This window comes from Balaenoptera borealis (genome assembly GCF_965194805.1).
Source record: "Balaenoptera borealis genome assembly, chromosome: 5".
NCBI classification, from domain to species: Eukaryota; Metazoa; Chordata; class Mammalia; order Artiodactyla; family Balaenopteridae; genus Balaenoptera; species Balaenoptera borealis.
Window position 1 is genome coordinate 72,829,872 of NC_138862.1, and position 22,345 is coordinate 72,852,216.

At 32.7% G+C, this 22,345-nt stretch overlaps 1 protein-coding gene across 14 annotated transcripts in view; it reads right to left on the reverse strand.

The window, feature by feature from the left end:
- DLG1 (discs large MAGUK scaffold protein 1) overlaps nt 1-22,345 on the reverse strand; it is a 287,739-nt gene that overhangs the window by 130,723 nt on the left and 134,671 nt on the right. For 10 of the 14 annotated variants that reach the window (XM_082393175.1, XM_082393174.1, XM_082393172.1 and 7 more), the window contains 2 exons: nt 18,507-18,605; nt 3,938-3,991 (listed from right to left, as the gene is read on the reverse strand). In XM_082393175.1, the coding sequence (XP_082249301.1) occupies nt 3,938-3,991; nt 18,507-18,605 (153 nt within the window). The remainder of the gene's footprint in view (nt 1-3,937; nt 3,992-18,506; nt 18,606-22,345) is intronic. The other 4 variants (XM_082393167.1, XM_082393166.1, XM_082393165.1 and 1 more) reach the window with 2 other exon arrangements.

Consider the following 22,345-nt stretch of genomic DNA (forward strand, 5'->3'; position numbering starts at 1 on the left):
TTGTATTCCACTGATCTAATATGGTTTGGGACCAGAACTATGCTGCTTTAATTAAATAGTGTTTTATTATCTGCAGGGAAATCCCCCCAAATTACTTTTATTTAAAATTTTATTTGGTTATTTTTGAGTTTTTAACTTTGCTACATCAACACTGTCCAAAAGAAGTTTCTGTGATGATGGAAGTGTAAAATAATCTGCCTTTTCCAATAGAGGAGTTACTTACCCACACATGGTTACTGAGTGCTTGAAATGTGACTACTGAAACAGAGAAACTATATTTTAAATATTATTGAATTTTGATCAATATAAATTAAATACCAACACATGGCCAGTGGCTTACTATTTTGGAAGATGCAGCTCTAGATGAATCATTAAGTCTAGCTCCATCCCTCCAAAACACATGTACATATTCTCTTTTTTCTCTCCTCCTCCTTTTAAGTATTAATACCAATTAATACTTAAAACTGAGTATAATACATCATACTTTATGGTAAAAGACTGAAAGCTTTCTCCCAAGGATCAGGAACAAAACAAGAATGTTTGCTCTGCAACTTCTATAAAACATTTTAAGGGAGGTTCTAGCCACGGCAATTAGGCAAGAAAAATAAATAAAAGGCATCTTTACTGGAAAGGAAGAAGTAAAACTATCTTTTTAGATGACATGATCTTATATAGAAAATCCAAAGGAATCTACATGAAAAAAACCATTAGAGTTAATAAATGAGTTCAGTAACATTGCAGGTAGAGGATCAATACTCCCAAATCCATTATATACCCATATGTTAGCAATGAAAAATCCATAAATGAAATTAAGAAAACAATTTCATTTATAATAGCATTAAAAGAATAAAAATACACAGGAATAAATTTAACAAAAGAAGTGTAAGACATGTACACTGAAAATTATAAAACATTGGTAACAAAATTAAAGATGTAAGTGAATGGAAAGACAGTCTGTGTTCATGGACTGAGAGAAATAATGTTGATAAAATGACAATAATCCCCAGGTACTGTATGCCAATGTTTACCACAGCATTATTTACAACAGGCAAAAGGTGGAAACAACCCAAGAGTCCATCAAGAGAAGGATGAATAAACAAAACGTGGTGTGTGTGTGTGTGTGTGTGTGTGTGTGTGTATATATATATATATATATATATATATATACATACATATATATATATATATATAAAATGAAAAATAATTCAGCCATAAAAAGGAATGACATTCTGACACATGCTACAACATAGATGAACCTTGAAAACATTATGCTAAGTGAAAGAAGCCAGATACAAAAGGCCACATATTGTATGATTCTATTTATATGAACAGTCCAGAAAAGACAAAGCCGCAGTGACAGAAAATAGATTAGTGGTTGCCAGGGGCTGAGGTAAGGGCAGAATGGGGAGTGATTGCTAACGGGTACAGGGTTTCCTTACAAGGTGATGAAAATGTTCTGGAATTTGAAAGTGGTGGTGACGGCACAACATTGTGAATAGACTAAAACCACTGAATCGTATACTTTAAAAGGGTAGATTTTGTGTTACGTGTCTCAACATAAAATTTTTTAAGGTGAAGAAGTTGAAAAAGGTGAGGTATAACATAAATTCAAGTTGAAACAATGAGTTAATACATTTTAAACATTATGCTAACAAAAGATCAAAAAGTTTATTAACACACCATGCTAGTGACAGTATGGGGTAAAAACAGTAATAATTTTTGTTGAAGTATAAATGGATATAACTCTGTGAAGTACAATTTGGTAATAATGATCAAATCTAAAAATTGACATACCCTTTGAGCAATCTATGTATCAATATATAAATATACTCCGATTATATAATTGCATATATACATAAAAATATCTATACAAAAATTATCAGTGGGGGCATTGATTTTTATATGGTAAAAGTTTGAAAACAACACATATATGCTTGTACATGCACAGAATGTTTACAGAAGGATATATATATATTATATATATATATAAATTACTTAATTTTAAAAAGCATGGCGACAACAATCAGGAAAAAAAGTGTTATAAAGCAATAGCTGCAAGTTTTCTTATTTTTATTCATCAATACATAGCTAGTATTAAATGATCAGGACTTAACAAAGGAATAACAGATAAGTTTATAAACCATTCTGGAATATATTTTAAATTTCAGAATTAAATTAAAAACCTGCAAAGAATAGTTACTAAACATTTTACACAGTGTTCTTCAAGTATGATAAAGTACTACACTCTGAAAAATCTTGCTTAAGGAATTGGAATTTATCTTATATCCTTACGTACAGAAAAGGTTTAATAAAGCAGGCCCAAGGGTGCTATCACTAGAAGGGTCTTAAGCAGGTATTTGAGAAATTGATTTTGGGAGTGTTCCCACCATTCCCTAACTGAAAGGGTTGCTTACTGTGGCTAGACTTTGCAAAGACAATGCACTTTATGCTGAACACCTGTTTTCCTTCTGGGAGCTTGGAAATTTGGTATGCGCTGGACAAAGGGTTCCTATGTGACCAACCACCAATAAATAACTGCGCTGCGTCCATAATGGGTTTCCCTGGGCGGAAAAACTGCATACGTGTTGCTACATTTTCACTGCTAGGTGAAAAGAGTGCTCTGTGGATCCCTCTGGGGAGGAAGAAAGTAGAAGGAAATCTAAACATGGATTCTTCTAGACATATAGCCTTATAATCTGACTGTAGATCCTGACTTATCACATAGCTGTAATAAATCTTAGCCATAGGTACAACATGCTGAGCCTTATGAATCCTTCCAGCAAATTTCTCACCGTGGGTAGTGAATGGTTTTCAAGACTCCCAACATACCCTGCTTTAGCAGGAAAAGTACTTTATGAATAATATGTCATACAAACTTAAAATTAATACAACTTTTACTCTAAGTTTGCTGCTTGTATGCTAATCCTGTTTTTAATTTGTTGACATTTCCCCTAAAATGCATGTGTATTTATTTTCTTTGTTGATATCATTTTATCTGTTAGTTCTTACATATTAACCTTTCAGTTGAAAGGGTTTTAAAACAAAAATATTTAATCACTGATTCTGTCCTTAAGCAAAACATATGTCAACAAAAAGAACAAGTGAGGGAGAAAGAAATGTGAAGAAGAAAATATTGATAAAAGTACAAACAAAATTCTGCTTAAGTATTCTTTATCCATGTGAAAGGTGACTGACTGAAAAGAGTATTTTTGGTTTGTATTAAGTATTATTATTTGAAGTTTTCAAAAATTCCCCCAAATTTGACATACCCATATAAATATAAACGGAAGATAAAGCCAAATATAATGTTTTAAAGTATAGACTGAAATCAACTATAGTTAAAAAATGGGAGAAAAAGATTTTTACAACCTATTAGATTATGCACCATTTGCTTTTTTTAAAATGCGCAAGCACAACTTCTACTTACACATCTCCGAAGATATTTTAGTTGGGGTGAAAAATGTTAGATTCTGCTGTTCTGGCTATTTATCTTTAGGAGAAAGAAGGCTTTTTAACAAAAGAAGTTTAGAGAGAAGCACTAATCAATTTAAAGTTATAAAGTTATAACTAATTATTTTAATATGTGAACACCTATAAACCTGGTCACTAAAAATCTAGTCACTCAATTAGACTTCAAAAATGACTCTCTGAATATATGGCATTGTGTAAATGACCATTGGTCAGAGACAGCGAAAGTTATTCATTTTAATTTAAAAATAAAATTTCTTATTTCAACATTTCTGCTTTGCAAGAGTATAGAAAAAGAACAACCAAAGAAAGACGGTACTGGTTCATTTACTTTAACAATTACAGCTTAGTGATAGAACATTGTAAGTACAATGTATTAGAGAAAATAATGCTGTGATTTTTGTATCTATATCAAAACCTACAAAAGAGAAAACAGAATTATTTAAATATGGCAATGAATGGAACTTACATAAGTCGATGTTTCCAAGCTATCTGTGTTGACCAGTACTGGAGGAGGATTTGCCTTAGAGAAAGAATTGTAAATGTGTTAGGCTTAACAGGAAAATTGACACATTACATAATAATGTTCACAAATGTTAGAAGCATATGAAAGATTTGCTATTTCTTAAAGTATAATTTTATATGAACTTTACATATGTTAAACTATGTAGCCAGTTTCTAGCACCAATGGAAAGATTTAGGTATAGGCAGTTGTTATAATTGCTTTTGAGAAATAAGTTCTTATTTCTGCTAAAACAGACACAATTTTCTTAAGATTTGCAAAGAAGTTCACCAGCCTTCTCAAAAAATCCACAAATATTCTCTAGCATAACAAACAACTCTTCCCAAATAGCTTAGAAATCATTTGCTTTTCTAGTCTCAAGGATCCCATGAAGATTCCAATCATTTTATCACCCAGAAAAAAAATTCTGTCCCACACTGAACTGTGTTTAAACACTGGAATTAAAAAAAAAAAAAAAAAAGCCATACAAAGAAATCAATCGCAAACTTTTAGAATACTGGAAACACACTCAACGTAAAAGACCTCAATTGTTATCAACTGCAATTACTGCTTTCCATGTGTTATTCTAGACCACTCACAGAATAACTAGTGGTCAAAAAACCCCACAAAAAAACAAAAAAAACCCACAAAAAAACAAAAACAAAAAAGCCAAGTAGAATAACATAGGTCTAATTAAGTTTGGAATGAGAAAAGCTTGGCTTTCTGCTTAAGTTGAAAAGTGTTTATTATGTAGGTGCAATAAAATTTAAAGAATAAAATGCAATTAATACCAAATGAAAAACAGACCAGAATATACTAGAAAACTGATGTGATTCCTCTTAAAATTATCTTTCTTCTGCATATTTAAGAGTATAAAATTACCAAGTCAAATGACATCTTCAGAGAATCAAAAAGATGACTATCCTTTAAATACATTTTAAGAGATGTGTTTAAACATTCACAGTTCTTCTACTCTAACTAAAGAATTACAAAAAAAGGTTGTATGAAAGAAACATAATACACAAAATAACCGTTTTCTTCCAAGTGTATGGGCTTTTCTAAAAGGTGAATGAATATTCAGCGTTCAAATGTTTTACATTATTTTCAGCAAAGTACTAGATCTGGATGATCATATGATAAAATGCTTAAAGACAACACCATTGCATGCTTAAATAATTGTACAGTATGCATCTCAGCTACATGAAGCAGCAAGTTAAAAATGAGTAGGGACAAGGATTTACTGTACAGCACAGGGAACTATATTCAGTATCTTGTAATAACCTATAATGGAAAATAATCTGAAAAAATGTATATAACTGAATCACTTTGCTGTACACCTGAAACAATAAAAAATACCCTGAAAAAAACAAACAAACAAAATGAGTAGGGAATACTTTATTAAATATAAACATGATACTAACTACTTTATGTGTAGTCCTACCTTTGACTACAATAGTCTGTTTTCGAATGATTCAGTGAAAAGCAAACCTAATAGGTAAAAATACTATTTGTGAGAATGATATTTAAGCAAAGCTAGTCAACTAACAGACATTTGAGATTTTATGAACATTTGAAATTATTCATTTCCCAATGACTACTGACAATTCTCAAATTGATATTTTAATTCATTAAAAAATTAATGGTACTTCACCTTTTTTGCTTAAGAAATTACAGAGGAGGGCAAGAAAGAACAAGGCTATTTAAAGTTACAAAAGAAGTTACATTCTTCAAAAATTATGGCAAGAAAACCATTTGGTTCTCTCTGCTCATTTATTACCAAAAATATAGTGGAAAAAGTTGTTTATTACCAAAATCTAACTTATACCAAAATTATCACAACACTAGCTGTTCATGATCACCAACTCATCATCACTGTAGGTAAGTTATCTTTTGATTCTAGTCATATAAAAAGTCTAACTGATATTGAAATACATACAAACCAAACTATATAAAGGGTTAAATTTACTTCAAAATAAAATAATGACAATGAGAGATCAGGAGAAGGAGGGGCTATGGATCATATAAGAGTACATGAATTGAGGATTGTTGTAGTTGGGTGATGAGTATACATGGGAGTTCACTGTACTACTCCCTTTATGTCTGAGCATTTTTGAAGTTTTTCATAATATACAGCAAAACAATTATATTGAGTCAAGTACTCAGTTTGTAAGAGGTTAATAACTAATACAGTTGTGAAATATAGGTTAGAGTTGCTATTAAGATATTAGCATTCCCATCATAAAATTAATTTCAATTTTAAAGTTCAGTTCTGAATAAAGAATAATACAGACTAGTAAAAATAATTTGTAATTTTGACTTAATGAATATGATTAGATAATTAATATAGGTACAATAAGTTTATTTGTAGATGTATCTTAGAATTAATGAGTGAATGATCACACCTGAAGGGAAAGCATGGGAATAAAGGACTTGAAATTGAACAAAAACTGGGAATGTTCACAATGAGGATTAAGCAAGAATTTCATTCAAAACTAATGTCAAGATAAGACAACCTAGCAATTTGAAAAAGACATATCACAAAATATAGTCTAAAATAAGCCTACATAAATGAAGCTCAAGAGGCATGATTTGACGGCCTCAAGTTTAAGCCGCCTAAGATAATGATAAAAATATTTAAGACTGTGTTAGCAGGTAGAGAATTAAAACATTACCTTAAAATTTACCCTTACTAACTTGAGATTTTCTAAATTCTTATATTACAGAATACAGAAATGGTATCTGACAAAGTAGTACTCCATTCCTCTCAAATTTGGAGGTGGTGGGAATGAGGTAGCACAATGGGCTTGGAGGGTATGATATACAACTCAGAAAGACACAATAACCTAGCACCAAAGCCAGAACAGGTACTTCTGAAGGAAGAGATAGAGAAAAATTTGGCCATGGAATTTGCTACTTTCAGATAGCTGAAGTAGAGAGCACTAAAATAAAAAACAGTAGCAAATCTGGATAGTTTAAGACCTCAGGATCTGTATCTAGGACAGGGGATAGCAGAATAGCTATAACTATTATAGCTATAATAGTATATATTTTATATATATACTAATATGAATAATTTGAAGTAAATTTAACCCTTTATATAGTTTGGTTTGTATGTATTTCAATATCAGTTAGACTTTTTATATGACTAATATACTAATATATATTATATATATATACTAATATATATAATAGCTATAACATGAAATTATCAGCTTTGCTTAGGGAGGAAATCAAACAACAGCAACAAGACTTGAGAATAATCTATGTGAAAGTTACTTCAAATGAAGAAAAAAAACCCTTCCCTGCACCTCACTTTAAGTGACACTTATCAAAAGACATGGTTCTAGATCTCCCTCTACCCTCACTCTACCATTCAATGACTTTGAATATACAGATAAATCACAAGTGTTATTGAAACTTATTTTTTCCATCTGTAAAGAGACATACCTTTACCCAAGAGGACTGTGTGAGGACTTAGTGAAGTAATATAAAAAAAAATGTGTTGTAAACCACAGAAACCTATTGCTAATCCATTATTATTTACTAACAATATATACCATTGTGTATGTTTCAACTTAGACAATAATGAAGTCCTATAATTCACTTAGAAATGGGGGGTGATTAGTAAGGGGGCAGGGATATACCAGAAAGAGAAACTTAACAAACCCCTAAAGAATATGACCCATGAATTAATAACAAGACTTAAGAAACATAATTTTGCTCATCCAACTTTTACTATTTTATTTCATTAATAAAGGGCCTCATAGGGTCTGCTGCTGTTAACACACTGCAGCATCCTTACACACTTTCAGAGCACAATATTACATCTTAAAAATTTTGTGTTAAACTAATTCTAAGATCCAGTTATTTAAAAACAGGCCAAAATTAGGAGTTTAGAAAATGCTTTTATGCTGTATACTATATTTCTCCTTCTTAGCATGTATCAAAGTTTCATTATATTATTGGCTTAGTGTCTCTTTCTCCCCTACTAAATTATAAAAAAAATGTTTTTCAAACACAGAACTCACAAACACCCCAGAGAATACATCTTGGCTTCTAATTTGAGACACACTGCATTAAAAGTTAAATGTTATCACTTCAGTGATCACTGTAAGTTAAAGTGATTGTAAAAACAAATAGGGTGAATTCTGGGAAGATGGCAACACAAGAAGTCCCACAATTTTGTCTCTCCACCTAGATAACAACTGCACTGGCAAAAACGCAACTGCCAGTGTGATGTAACTATTTTGGAATTCTAGTCTATTGAAGGCTTACAACTTCCAGGGTAAGTATTCTATGGCAAACTGTGGTTAATCCAGTCAATTTCAGTTCTTAGCACAGTAGCAGCTACCCAACTCCCACCCCTCTTAAGTGTTCCTGGAGCAGCTGGCACAAAGCCTGCACAAACCGGGGTGGGGATGGGGGTGGGCAGCAAAAAAACACCCTGTCCTCCAAATATAGGGAATCTGTGCTCTTACTGCTGCTTCTGATCATGGAGGTGCAAAGAGGCAGTGGCCATTGTTGCTGAACCTCCCCCAATTGATGTAAATCTCTCTCTCTCTGACTGAAGTGACTCCCAAGAGATTTAAAGGGCAAGTGTCTCCTTCCACAATTTCATTTTTCTCTTTTTCCCCTTTTGAGAGCCAGACATTGAAGATTAGAATATTCAAAAGCAACCACATATATGAGGGAAATTAGAAAATCACTGCGTATGCCTGGGGAAGGTACAGGCATAGAAAAAATCTGCGAAGATCTTAAAGTTATACCATAGGCTGATTTTTAGCACAGAGGTAGCCTACAGCAATCAAAAAACCAAAAATCAAAAAACCCAGCAAACCCTAGGAAAGGGTAGAATCAGGTTTCCAGAGAAATCATAAGATTCAAACGTCCAATTTTCAGCAACAAAAAAATCACAAGGCATGCAAAGAAACAGGAACATATGGTCCATTCAAAGGAGAGAGAGAGAGGAAAAAAGAAACTGTCTCTGAAAAAGAGCTGGTGGCATATCTATTAGACAAAGGATTTAAAACAACCACCTTAAAGATATCCAAAGAACTAAAAGACAAGGTGGACAAAGTCAAGAAAATGATGTATGAACTAAATGGAGATAAGAGATAGAAAACCTAAAGAGAAACCAAAAGGAAATTCTGAAGCTGAAAAGTACAATAACTGAAATGAAAAATTCACTAGAGCAGACTGGAACACGCAGAAGAATCAGCAAACTTGAAGACAGGACGACGTAAATTATTAAGTCTGAAAACAGAAAGGCTGAAGAAAAGTGACCAGAGTCTAAGAGACTTGTGGGCCATCATTAAGTGGACCAACACACACATTGTGGGAGTCCAAGAAAAAGAAGAGAGAGATAAAGGGGCAGAGAAAATATCTGAAGAAATAATGGCTAAAATATTCCCAAATTTGATGAAAGACATGAATATAAACATCCAAGAAGCTCAACAAACTCAAGGTAGGATTAACTCAAAGAGATTCACACTCAGACACACTATAATCAAACTCCTGGAAGACAACGACAGGGAGAATTTTGAAAGCAGCATGAAAAAGTGACTCAATATACAAGGGATCCTCAGTAATATTAATAGATTTTTCATCAGAATTCTGGAGGTCAGGAAGCAGTGGGCTGGTATATTCAAAGTGCTAACAGAAAAACACTGCCAACCAAGAACCTTGTATCCGGCAAAATTATCCTTCAAATATGAGGGAGAAATTAAGACATTCCCAGATAAACAAAAGCTGAAGGAGATCCTTACCAATAGACTGGCCCTGAAAGGAATGCTAAAGGGAATCCTGCAGGTTGAAATGAAAGGACACAGGATAGCAACTTGAGGTGTTTGGAGAAATAAAGATCTTGGTAAGGATAAATACAAAAAAACTCTTATTATTTTAATAGTGTTTTGTAACATCACTTTTTGTTATCTACATGATTTAAGACACTAATATTTTTTAAATTATATTTAAAAAATTAGTCTAAAAGCTACTTCTTAGTACAGAAGTGAAGTCAACATTAGTAAATAACTAAAATCAATTACTAGTCCAGAAGCTAGTATTACAGTAACTTTGCTTTGTAATTCCACATTTGTTTTCTACATAATTTAAAAGATGAATGCATTTAAAAATTGTTAATTTATGTTTTTGTACATACAATGTATAAAGTTATAATTCTGTGACATCAACAACTGAAACGGGTGGGGATGGCACTGTTAAAAGGAACAGAGTTTTTGTATATTGTTGAAGTTAAGCTGGTTTAAATTCAAATTAGAGTGTTATAACTTTGGGATGTTAAATGTAATCCCCATGGTAACCACAGAGGAAACAGCTAAAGAATATACACAAAAGGAAATGGGAAAGGAATTTAAACATTTCACTACCAAAAAATCAACCAAACAAAAAATAAGACACTAATGCAGGAAATAAGGTACAAAAAACCTATAATGAATACAGAAAACAAATAGCAAAATGACAGAAGTCTCTCCTTATCAGTAATTACTTTAAATGTAAATTGATTAAACTCTCCAATTAAAAAAAAAAAACAGCAGAATGGATAAAAACACATGACCCAACTCTATGTTGTCTACAAGAGACTCCGTTGAGATCCAAAGACACAAACAGATTGAAAGTGACAAAGACACAAACAGATTGAAAAAGATATTCCATGCAAATAGTAACCAAAAGATAGGAGTGACTATACTAACATTAGACAAAATAGAATTTAAATTTTAAAAAGTTACAAGAGACAAAGGACATTATATATTAATAAAAGGTTCAAAACAGCAAGAAGATATAACAATTACTAACATTTATGTACCTAGTGACAGACCATCAGAATCTATGAAACAAAAAATGACAGAATTAAAGAGAATAGACAGTTCTACAATAATAGTTGGAGATTTCAATGCCCACTCAAAATAATGTGTAAAATAACCAGACAAAAGATAAGTATGGAAAAAGATGACTTAAACGACACAATAAACCATCCTGACCTGACATATTTAGAACATTCTGTCCAACAACAGGATACATTCTTCTCAAGTGCACTTGGGTCATTTTCCAGAATACACCATATATTAGGCCACAAATTAAGTCTCAATAGATTTAGAAAGTCATCATACAAAGTATCTTTTATGGCCAAAATGGATGAAGATAGTAAGCAATAATAGAAGCAAACTAGAAAATTCACCAAGCTGTGGAAATTAAACAACATACTCTTAACCACTGAATCAAAGAAGAAGTAGAAAAGCAAACTGGAAAAGACATAAAGAGATGAATGAAAATGAAAACACAACATACCAAAGCTTATGAGACACAGCAAAAGCAGTGGTAAGGGGGAAGTTTACAACTACACGTTTACCTTAAAAAACAAGAAAGACCTCAAGTCAACAAACTGAACTTTACAAATTAAGGAACTAGAAAAAGAAGAACAAACTAAACCCAAAGTTAGTACAAGGAAGGAAATAATAAAAATTAGAGCAGAGATAAGTAAAATAGAGAATAGAAAAATGATAGAGAAAAAAGACCAACAGTTGTTTTTTGAAAAGATCAACAAACTGAAAAACTTTTAGTTAGATGGACTAAGGAAAAAAGAGAGAAGACTAAATTACTAAAATCAGAAATGAACATTATTACTAATTCTACAGAAATAAAAAGGACTATAAGAGTATTATGAGCAAATGTAAGCCAACAAATTGGATAACCTACACAAAATGGACAAACTCCTACCAAGGCTGAATCATGGAGAAAATTTAAATAGACTTTATAATTAATAAGGAGATTGAATCAGTAATCAAAAATCTCCTGACAAAAGCCCTTGAAATCTGATTGCTTTCCTGGTGAATTCTACCAAACATCTGAAGAACTAACATCAATTTTTCTCAAACCTTGCCCAAAAATTGAAGAGGAAGGTACATTCCCTAATTCATCCTATGAGCCAGCATTACCCTGATACTAAGGTCAAAGGCAAGGACACTATAAGAAAACTGCAGACAAATATCCCTTATGAACATTGATCCAAAATTCTCAACAAAAACTGAATTCAGCATCATATTAAGAAGATTATATACCATGACCAAGTGGGATTTATTCCTGGAATGGAAGGATGATTCAACATATGAAAACTGATCAATGTAATACACCACATCAACAGAATGAAGGAAAAAAACAACACAATCACCTCAATCGATGCAGGAAGTATTTGACAGTATTCAACATTCTTTCATGATAAAAACGTTTAACAAACTAAGAATATAAGGAAATCATCGCAGCATAATAAAGGTCGCATATGAAAAACCTACAGCAAACATCATACTTTCATGGTGAAAGACTGAAAGCTTTCCCTCTAAGATCAGGAACAAGTCAAGCTGGCCCACTTTCACCACTTCTATCCAACACAGTATTAAAAATCAGTCAATTAGACAAATAAGAAAAAAAAATGACATTCAAATGAGAAAGAAGGAAAATTATGTGTCTTCAGATAATATGATCATACATGTAGAAAACCCTAAAGAAACCACACAAAAACCTGTTAGAACTAATAAACTTAGCAAAGTAGCAGGATATGGTCTACACACAAAAATCAGTTGCATTCCTATACACAATCTGGAAAGAAAATTACAAAAACAATTCCATTTACAACAGCATCAAAAAGAATAAAATAATTAGGAATGAACTTAGCCAATGAGGTGAAAGATTTGTGCACTGAAAACTATAACGTTGCTGAAAGAAATTAAAGACAACAGAAATAAATGGAAACACATTCCCTGTTCATGACATCTTAATACTGTTAAGATGTCAATACTACCCAAAGCAATTTACAGATTTCATCCAATCCCAATCAAAATTCCAATGATGTTTTCTGCAGAAACAGAAAAACCCAACCTAAAATTCATATGGAATCTCAAGGGATCTGAATAGACAAAATAATTCTAAAAAGGACAAAGCTGGAGGACTCATACTTTCTCATTTCAAAACTTACTACAAAGCTACAGTACTCAAAAGTATGGTACTGACATAAAGACAGACATATACCGATGGAATTGAATAGAGACTGCAGAAATAAACCCTCACATATATAGTCAAATTGTTTTCAACAAGGGTGCTAAGACCATTCAATGGGGACAAGATAGTCTTTTCAACAAATGGTGCTGGGAAAACTGGATATCCAAATGCAAAAGACTGAATTTGGACCCTTACTTAACATCATATACAAAAATTAATTTAAAACGGACCCGTGACCTAAATAAAAGACCTAAAAAACTATAAAACTCTAAGAAGAAAACAGAGGGTAAAAGCTTCAGGACACTGCATTTGGTAGTGATTCACTGGATATAACACTAAAGGCACAGGCAACAGAAGAAAATATAGACAATTTGGACTTCCTAAAAATTAAAAATTTTGTGCATCAAATGACACCATCCACAAATTAAAAAGGCAACCCACAGAATGGGAGAAAATATTTGCAAATCATATATCTGATAAGGAACTAATATCCAGAATATATAAAGAACTCCTAAAACTCAATTAAAAAAACTGCAATGCAATTCAAAAATGGGTAAAGGACTTCAATAGACATTTCTCCATAGAAGATATGCAAATGGCCAATAAGCACATGAAAAGATGTTCAACATCACTAATCATTTGGGAGCTGCAAATCAAAACTACAATGAGATACCACCTCATACCCATCAGGCTGGCTACCATCATGAAAAGAGAATATAAGGAGTGTTGGTGAGGATGTGGAGAAATTGGAACCATTGTGTTCCGCTGGTGGGAATATACAATGATACAACACTGTGGAAAATAGTATGGTGGTTCCCCTAAAAATTAAAAATTAAGTTACAAAGTGATCCAGTTATTCCACTTTCAGGTATACACTCAAAAGAATTGAAAGCAGGGTCTTGAAGAGGTGTCTGTACACCTGTGTTCACAGTAGCATTATTCACAATAGCTAAAATGTGGAAGCAATTCAAGTTGTTCATTGACAGATGAATGGATAAGCAAGGTCTCATATATACATAAAATGGGATATTATTTAGCTTTCAAAAGAAGGGAAATTCTGATGCTACATATGCTACAACACAGGTTAACCTTAAGGACATTATACCAAGTGAAATCAGCTAGCCACAAAAAGACAAACACTGTTATGATTTCACTTCCATGAGGTACTTGAGTCAAAACCACAGACACAGAAAGTAGAATGGTAGTTGCCAGGGCCTGGGGGGTAGGGAGGAATGGGGAATTAAGTGTTTAATGGGTACAGAGTTTCAGTTTTGCAAGGTGAAACAAGTTCTGCAGATGGATGATGGTGATGTTTGCACAGCAATATGAATGTACTTAATACCACTGAACTGTAAACTTAAAAATAGTTAAGGTGGTACGTTTTACATTATGTGTATTTGATCACAATAAAAAAAATGGAAAACAAATATATGACCTCAATCTAATTATTAAAATGCATCAAACACAAATTGCGGGATATTCTACAGAACGACTAGCCTGTTCTCTTGTAAAAGGCCACACACATGAAAGACAGATTGTGTAGCTACTTCAGATTAAAGTAGACTCATGAAAACTAACTGTGGTCTTGGATGGGCCAAAGTACCTGTTTTTGTTTTTCATACAAAAAACATTATTAGGGCAACTGGTAAAACAGAACTACAGTGGGTAGTATTATATTAATGTTAATTTTCTGGTTTAGCTCACTGCACTATGGTAATATTTTTGTTCTTTGGAAAAATATTTAATATTGTAAAGTATTAATATTTAGCGGTAAGAGGGGCATGAATAAAACTTCCTTTTAACTGGTTTACAAAAAATAATATTATACTCAATTACAGAAGAACAGAAATGATAAAACAGATGTGGCAGGTAAAAATATTAACAACTGGGAGATGTGGGTCAAAGTATATGGAATTTCTTTGTACAATTCCTGCAACTTTCTGTAAGTCTGAAATGATTTGAAAATAATATAAAAACAAACAAACCAACATAAAACCAACAAAAAAACCCAAAACACAAATAGAACAGTGGCACTGCAGTCAGATATTAGTGTGTGGCTTAAAATGGCTCATCAAGGTAATCCAAGTATACTATTCTATTTAAGATTACTAGTAAAATGAAAATGTATCAAGCCATGCTTTAGATTATACTAATGATCAAATCATTTAAGAGTCAACACTCAGATGTTCTGTGGAACTTGAATTATCCAGAAGCAACAGGATGTTCTATACTGGTTATACCTCTAACGTAAACTACTCTCATGTCATGTGGGAGTTATTTGTTAAGTTGTGATTTGCATAAACAGAGAGTAGGCTCCTAGAGGACAAGAACAATGTTACATTCATCTTAGTATCTACATGATTGGAACAATAACAAATAATTGAACAAAAACTAATCCCTCCAAAGCACCTGTTTGCGTGTGAACAGAGACTTTCACACAGACACACAAAATTAGCTATAAAGCATTTTCAACAATACTTTAATTACCCGATAGCTCCTCACAACTGGTAAAAAAGGAGGTCTAAAGAATCTGGTTTTAAAGCAGAGTATGTATTCTGGGTGTATATTTAATAGGCCAGTATCATAGAGATTAAATGATTTTATCTCCAGAAGGAAGAGCTAGCACCTGTTATATAACTACTATGTGCTCAGTTTCTATGTGGAGAAACTGAGGCTATGAGAAACTGAGTAATGTCCCCACCATCACACAACCAGGCAAGGGTGAGGCCAGGAACTGGTAGGGTCAGGTGTCACTATAAAGTCCAGGTTCTTTCTGCAACTTCAAAAAGTCATTCAATGTATCCTTCTCTGTACCACTCTGAGTAATAAGCATGATAATCCCTACTGCAGAGGGTTATCATAAAATTTAAATGACATGATCAATATAAAAGTACTGTGAAAGTTTGAAGTTCTACAAATAATCAAAGGCAATATTAAAAAAAATTATCATCTACCTATTTGTCCTCAAATTCATTTTGAAGTAGTCAGGGAGGCGTCAGCCACCCTTTTTAATAGATGAAGGGAGTAGAAAACTCAGAGAGGTTAAGTAACTTGTTTGAGTCCCAAAGGAGGACTAGAATCTAAATCTTGTATCTTCTGTTTCTATTTCTATTACATCCTGATGCATCTAAAATATAAAGTAGTAGATCTTTAGAAGAAAAATATCTATTTAAAATGTTAAAATCAGGTTATGTATTAGGTGTGGATTTCAAAATTCAATTGGGGACAAATATTTTAATCACTTTTATTAATTTGATAATGCACGTTATACTCAATTACTCAGGCACACACTTACTTATTCTGGAAAATGAGGCACACTCCACAGCCTTCTCACATAAACAACATCAACGGTTAAACTACTCTACTTTTGGACTTTTGTAAGTATATTTAAAACCTAAAATGAGGCTAGGTAGTATAAATAAGCCTCTTCTGTTCATTTGTTTTTTTAACTTGTTCCTTGGTTTACTGTCTCAAGGAAATATGAAACAACACTAATACAAATAGCCAAGATCATGTGCCAGCTGCACACACACACTCTTATTCTTTCGATCACTGTAAAACATTTCAAGTAAGTACTATCATCTTCAGTGTTACAGATGAGTAAAGAGAAGATCAGTGTTAAGTAAAACTGCTCAGTTACACAGCCAGTTAAGTGGTAGGACTGGAATTCTAAACCAGATCAATCTAAGTTCTTTATTTATAACTACATGGCTATGCAATGCCTCAACAATTTCCAAGTGTAGTGTGATGCTAAGTTAGGGACACTGGAGTAAATAAGTCAGAGCACTCTGAAATGGAAGGACTGGTTCCCTATTGAATATAAGAACAGAAACTATGGGGCTTCCCTGGTGGCGCAGTGGTTAAGAATCCGCTTGCCAATGCAGGGGACAAGGGTTCGAGCCCTGGTCCCGGAAGATCCCACATGCCGTGGAGCGGCTGGGCCCGTGAGCCACAATTACTGAGCCTGCGCGTCTGGAGCCTGTGCTCCGCAACAAGAGAGGCCGCGATAGTGAGAGGCCCGCGCACTGCGATGAAGAGTGGCCCCCACTTGCCACAACTGGAGAAAGCCCTAGCACAGAAACGAAGACCCAACACAGCCATAAATAAATAAATAAATAAATAAATTAAAAAAAAAAAAAAGAACAGAAACTACTACAAAATTTCAAAGGATTCTAGAAAACTATTTTAACATCAAAACACAAATTGAGGTGACAAGAGTAAAATAAACTTTCAAATGTCCTACTTTAAAAAATATTGTACTACTAAATCCTAGTTACTCCGAAAGGTGTTACATTATTACAATATTACAATAACCCTTTGGCTGCTTATGTAGAATTATATTTTATTTATAAATTCAATTTCTTCTCTGCAGTACAGAGGAACTATCCATCTGGACTTATCTATTCAATTCTTGGTAGTTTTACAATGATTTGACTTTTAATGATTTTCATAAAGGGTCAGAGACTATATAGAAGCAGTAACATAATAACATGGACTGAAGTTTTAGTGTAATACCTATAATTTCCCCTAGAATCCTATTTTGTATAATGTTCTTACTGATTTTCACTTTTTAGGAGAGGGGAAGGGCACAGAGATGTGAACAATCACAGCTGATAACCCATTTTTTCCCACAATAGGACTTACTTTGACACTGTGTTTTCACAGCAAAAACACCATTTTTACTAGATTTCATGCTATAGATCAATAATAATAAAAATACCTAAAGACGCATTTATTTACACTTTAAGTGAGGTTGAGATCTTCCACACCAAAGATCACTATTATTATACGTAATAATACTACCATTATTTTAACTTTGGATGACTCTGTTGGCTGGGTAGTTAATGTCTTAATAAGCCATCCCTTGGAACTACTAAGTAAAGCTCTGAAAGCTAAAAATGTTCAGATTCTCTGACATTTGGCTATTGTTTCATTTTATTTTTTGACTGTTATACATTAACTTTAAAAAAAATGAACTTATGATTTTAAAATAGTTTTAGATTTACAGAAAAGTTGCAAAGATACCACGAAGAGTTCCCCATATACTTTGTATACGTTAGCTATTGTTTTAAAATAATAAATGTGAAGTATGTTATCCTGCCCAGTGACAGAAAGATGAGTATTTCCAAAGATAAATATATACTAGAAAACAAAATGCTATATATAAAATGGCAGGAGGAAAATTATTTTTATTATCTTTAGAAAATAAACAAAATTTCCCAAAGCAAATAAATTAAAAAACTGTTTCGAACAGATTTACAAGTATAAAAGGCATGATAACAAATCTAAGGCGGTTCAATATGATGAAGTTTAGAATGTATCTTATTTCACAGATAACCTGATAAAATGGCAAATATTAACCCATCTTATATTAAATCCCAGATATTTAACTCCCTAAAAGTACCGTTTGAAGCCCAATGTGAGTTACCAAATCTAACAAAGAAATAATTAAAATGGTTTGAAAAGAATACAAATGAAACATTAAAAACAAATGAAGTTTTTATAAAGAAAAAAGAAAACTAATAAAAACCTGTGGTATGGTGGGTAGGATGACAGTACTCTCAGCAGGGACTGGCAGGACAGGGATCACAGGGACAGTGGGAGGAGAGGGAGGTACAGCTTCTGTTGGCTAAAAATCATCAACGACAAAACATCAGGAAAAATATCAAATAAAAAGGAAACACATAATAGAAAGTTTTGTCATAAAGATATAGTTTTCAGAAATAACTGAAATAGGTAAAGTAATATATTACTTCAATTTAAATGAGAAAATGCTCAATTATACCACCAATAATAATTTTAATGACTCTGTAGTTAAAACGAGTGACTACTCTTTAGATGTTTAAATGAAAATAATAAAAGATAATGAGTTAACAATACTCCTCCACTGGGAGGCAAGACACTCACTTCATAGACAGATTACAAAATATTTTTGTAGCATTCAGTATATATCTCTGACTACTTTCCTCCTTGCATTCAAGGAATCAAAAGTAATTTCATTAGCCCATGAGGTAGGCAATTGGGGCCTATAAATCCACAAACAGAAGATTCAATGGACTTAAAAACTGAATTTATATCATTTTAAAGAATCTGTGCTGTTAACCTCTACTATCAAGAACTGTAATAACCTGTCTTAAACCTGCCTGTAAAGTCATTAAGTGGGAACTCTAGTGACATAATTTAAACTAAGAAGTTTTGATATTTATACTCAATTAGTCTATCAGGCTTAATTACTATTTTAAAAAAAGAGGTAACTGGAACACAGAAAAGGGGTCTTGTAACAAGTCCCAATCTCTATAACCTGGATTAATTCATAAATATTTGCTATACCAATGACATATTCTATATATATAAGAAAAACATTAAAATCAAATCTATAAGAAAACAATGTACATAAGAAGACACTTAAAACAGGAAGAACCAACTGCCACACTTGAAACTATGCTTTTCCTCATTGATAAAGAAATACAAAATAAAATTATAATGTTGACCTTTTGTTGTCAATCAAATCAATCAAGATTTATCAAAAATGTATGGCATCTCTTCAATAATGGTGCTGGGACAACCAGATAGCAACATGCAAAAGAATAAAGTTAAACCACTACCTCACATCCTATATAAAAACTAACTGGAAATTAATCAATGACCTAAATATAAGCATTAAAACCATAAAACTTTTAGAAGAAAACATAGGGATAAATCTTCATGACCTTGGACTTGACAATGGATTCTTAAATATGATATCAAAAGCATAAGTAAAAAAAAAAAATCAATTAGACTTTATCAGAATTAAAACCTTTTGTGCACCAAATGGCATTATCAAGAAAGGGGAAAGACAGCGCATGGAATGGGAGAAAATCTCGTAAATCATACATCTGATGATAGTTTAACATGCAGAATATATAAAGAACTCCTACAACTCACCACAAAAAGACAATTAAAAAATAGGCAAAGGACTTGAACAGACATTTCTCCAAAGAAGATACACAAATGACCAATAAGCACATGAAAATATACTCAGTATCATCATTCATTAGGGAAATGTAAAGCAAAGTTACAATGATATATCACTTCATACCTACTAGGATGCTGTAATAAAAAAGTGAAAACAAAAAGAGAAAGTTAACAAGTGTTGGCAAGGATGTGCAGAAACTGGAATCCTCAAAAACTGCTGGTGGGAATGCAAAATGGTGCAGTCACTGTGGAAAACAGTTTGGTTTGGCAGTTCTTCAAAAAACTAACCCTAGGATTACCATATGACCCAGCAATTCTACTCCTAGGTAAATACTCAAAAGAACTGAAAAGAGGGACTTGAATACTTTACCCCAGTGTTCAATGATGCATTATTCACAACAGCCAAAAGGTAGAAACAACCCAAGTGTCCATCAGCAGATAAATAGCTACAAGATGTGGTATATTTATACAATGGATATTAATTCAGCCATAAAAAGAGATGAAATTCTGATACATGCTACACATGGATGAATCTTGAAAACATTATAATAAGTGAAATTAACCTGACACAAAAGGTCAATATTGTGTGATTCCACTTATATGAAATATTTAGAATAGGTAAATTCATAAAAAGTAGACTAGAAGTTACCGGGGGCCAGGGAGAGAGGAGCATAAGGAGTTTACTGCTTAAGGGTTACAAAGTAAGTTTGAGATAATGAAAAGGTTTTGGAAATAGTAGATAGTGGTGATGGTTGGGCAACACTGGGAATGTAATTAATGCCACAGAATTGTGCAGTTAAAACTGGTTAAAATGGCAAATGTATTTTACCACAATTAAAAAACTCAAAAAAAATTTAATGCATGGAAACAGGTCCTTTCACAGTGCTGTTGGATATATAACGTCATACAAACTTTATGAAAAGCAATCTAAGTAATTATCTATAGCTTTAAAAATGTTCGAACTCTCTGACTTAGTAATTGTGGAAATCTATCCTAAGGGAATAATTCAAAAAGCAAATGTCTTAACACTCACTATATTCTTTTGAGCATTGTTTATACTTGGGGAAATGTAGGATATCCTAAATATAAGGTGTTGGAATAGCTGAGCAAATAATGATAATTTTATAAGATTAAATATTATGCATCAGTTAACAAGCATCTGTAAGAACAGCCTGTAAGTCATAAAGGACATTGCCTATGACATGACATTAAGTAAAAAAGGGAAGATAAAGCTTTTATTTAAAAAATGGAAAGAAATGTTTGAAAAGTAAACCTCTGAGGGCAGGATTATGAATGGTTTTTCTCCCCTGCCTCTTTATTTCGAATTCTACTTTTCCAGTCGTCAACAATGAATACACAGTGATGCTATAATGCTGGGTGAGGGATGGAAGATCTATTCATATTAAGAGAAAAACAATTATTATGATCTTTTACCATCTCATTCTCTAGAAAATAAACTGAAAATGCGTTTCCCATTAATTGTTCTAAAAGATGCTAACAAATTTCAATGATTTTACAAGACTATTAGAGTTGAAGAAGCTAGGCATCAAGTTTAACCCTTCATTTTACAACTGAGCTAGGCTCACAAAAGGTAACCTGTGAGGAATTAGGAAAAAACTTGCTAGACTACTGTTACCTGGATTTCTTATAACCTGTAGAAAGAGATTTTAAGCCATTAGATTTTGTTTCCTTTTTTTCTTTCTTTTTAATGTTCCCAGTCTAAACCAGTTCCCTGTTTGGGATGATGGAAAAAGTTATGGAGATGGACAACAGTGATGGCTGCACAACACTGTGAATGTATTTAATGACACTGAATTAACTGTACACTTAAGAAAGGTTAAAATGGTAAATTTTGTTATGTATATTTTACCACAATTTTTTAAAAAAAGGACATTAGGAATAAAGCCTCTGTGGGTCTTACTTGGGACTCCAGTCACCAATTATACATTGTTCCTATAGAAAAAAAAATTCGAATTCCATAGTATGAGCTTAAAACAAGTAATTTAAATGTCAACCAATTTTCAATGGAATACTTACAACTTTTTAAAAATGTTTGAAAAACCCAGAGATTCTAACTCCTAATTTATGACAAAGAGAAAAAACTAGTTTTAAAAGAATTATGTTAAGTGAAATAAGTCAGAGAAAGACAAATACCACATGATCTCACTACAAAATAAAACAAACAAAACAAAATGAAAAGAGACTCATAGATACAGAAAACAAATGTGTGGTTGCCAAAAGGGAGGGAAGCAGTGGGGGGGCGGGGTGGACGAAAGAGGTGAAGGGAATTAAGAGCTATAAACCTCTAGTTATATAAGTCACAGGGATGTAATATACAGCACAAGAAATAAGGTCAATAATATTGTAATAACTTTGTATGGGGAGAGATGGTTACTAGACTTACCGTGGTGATCA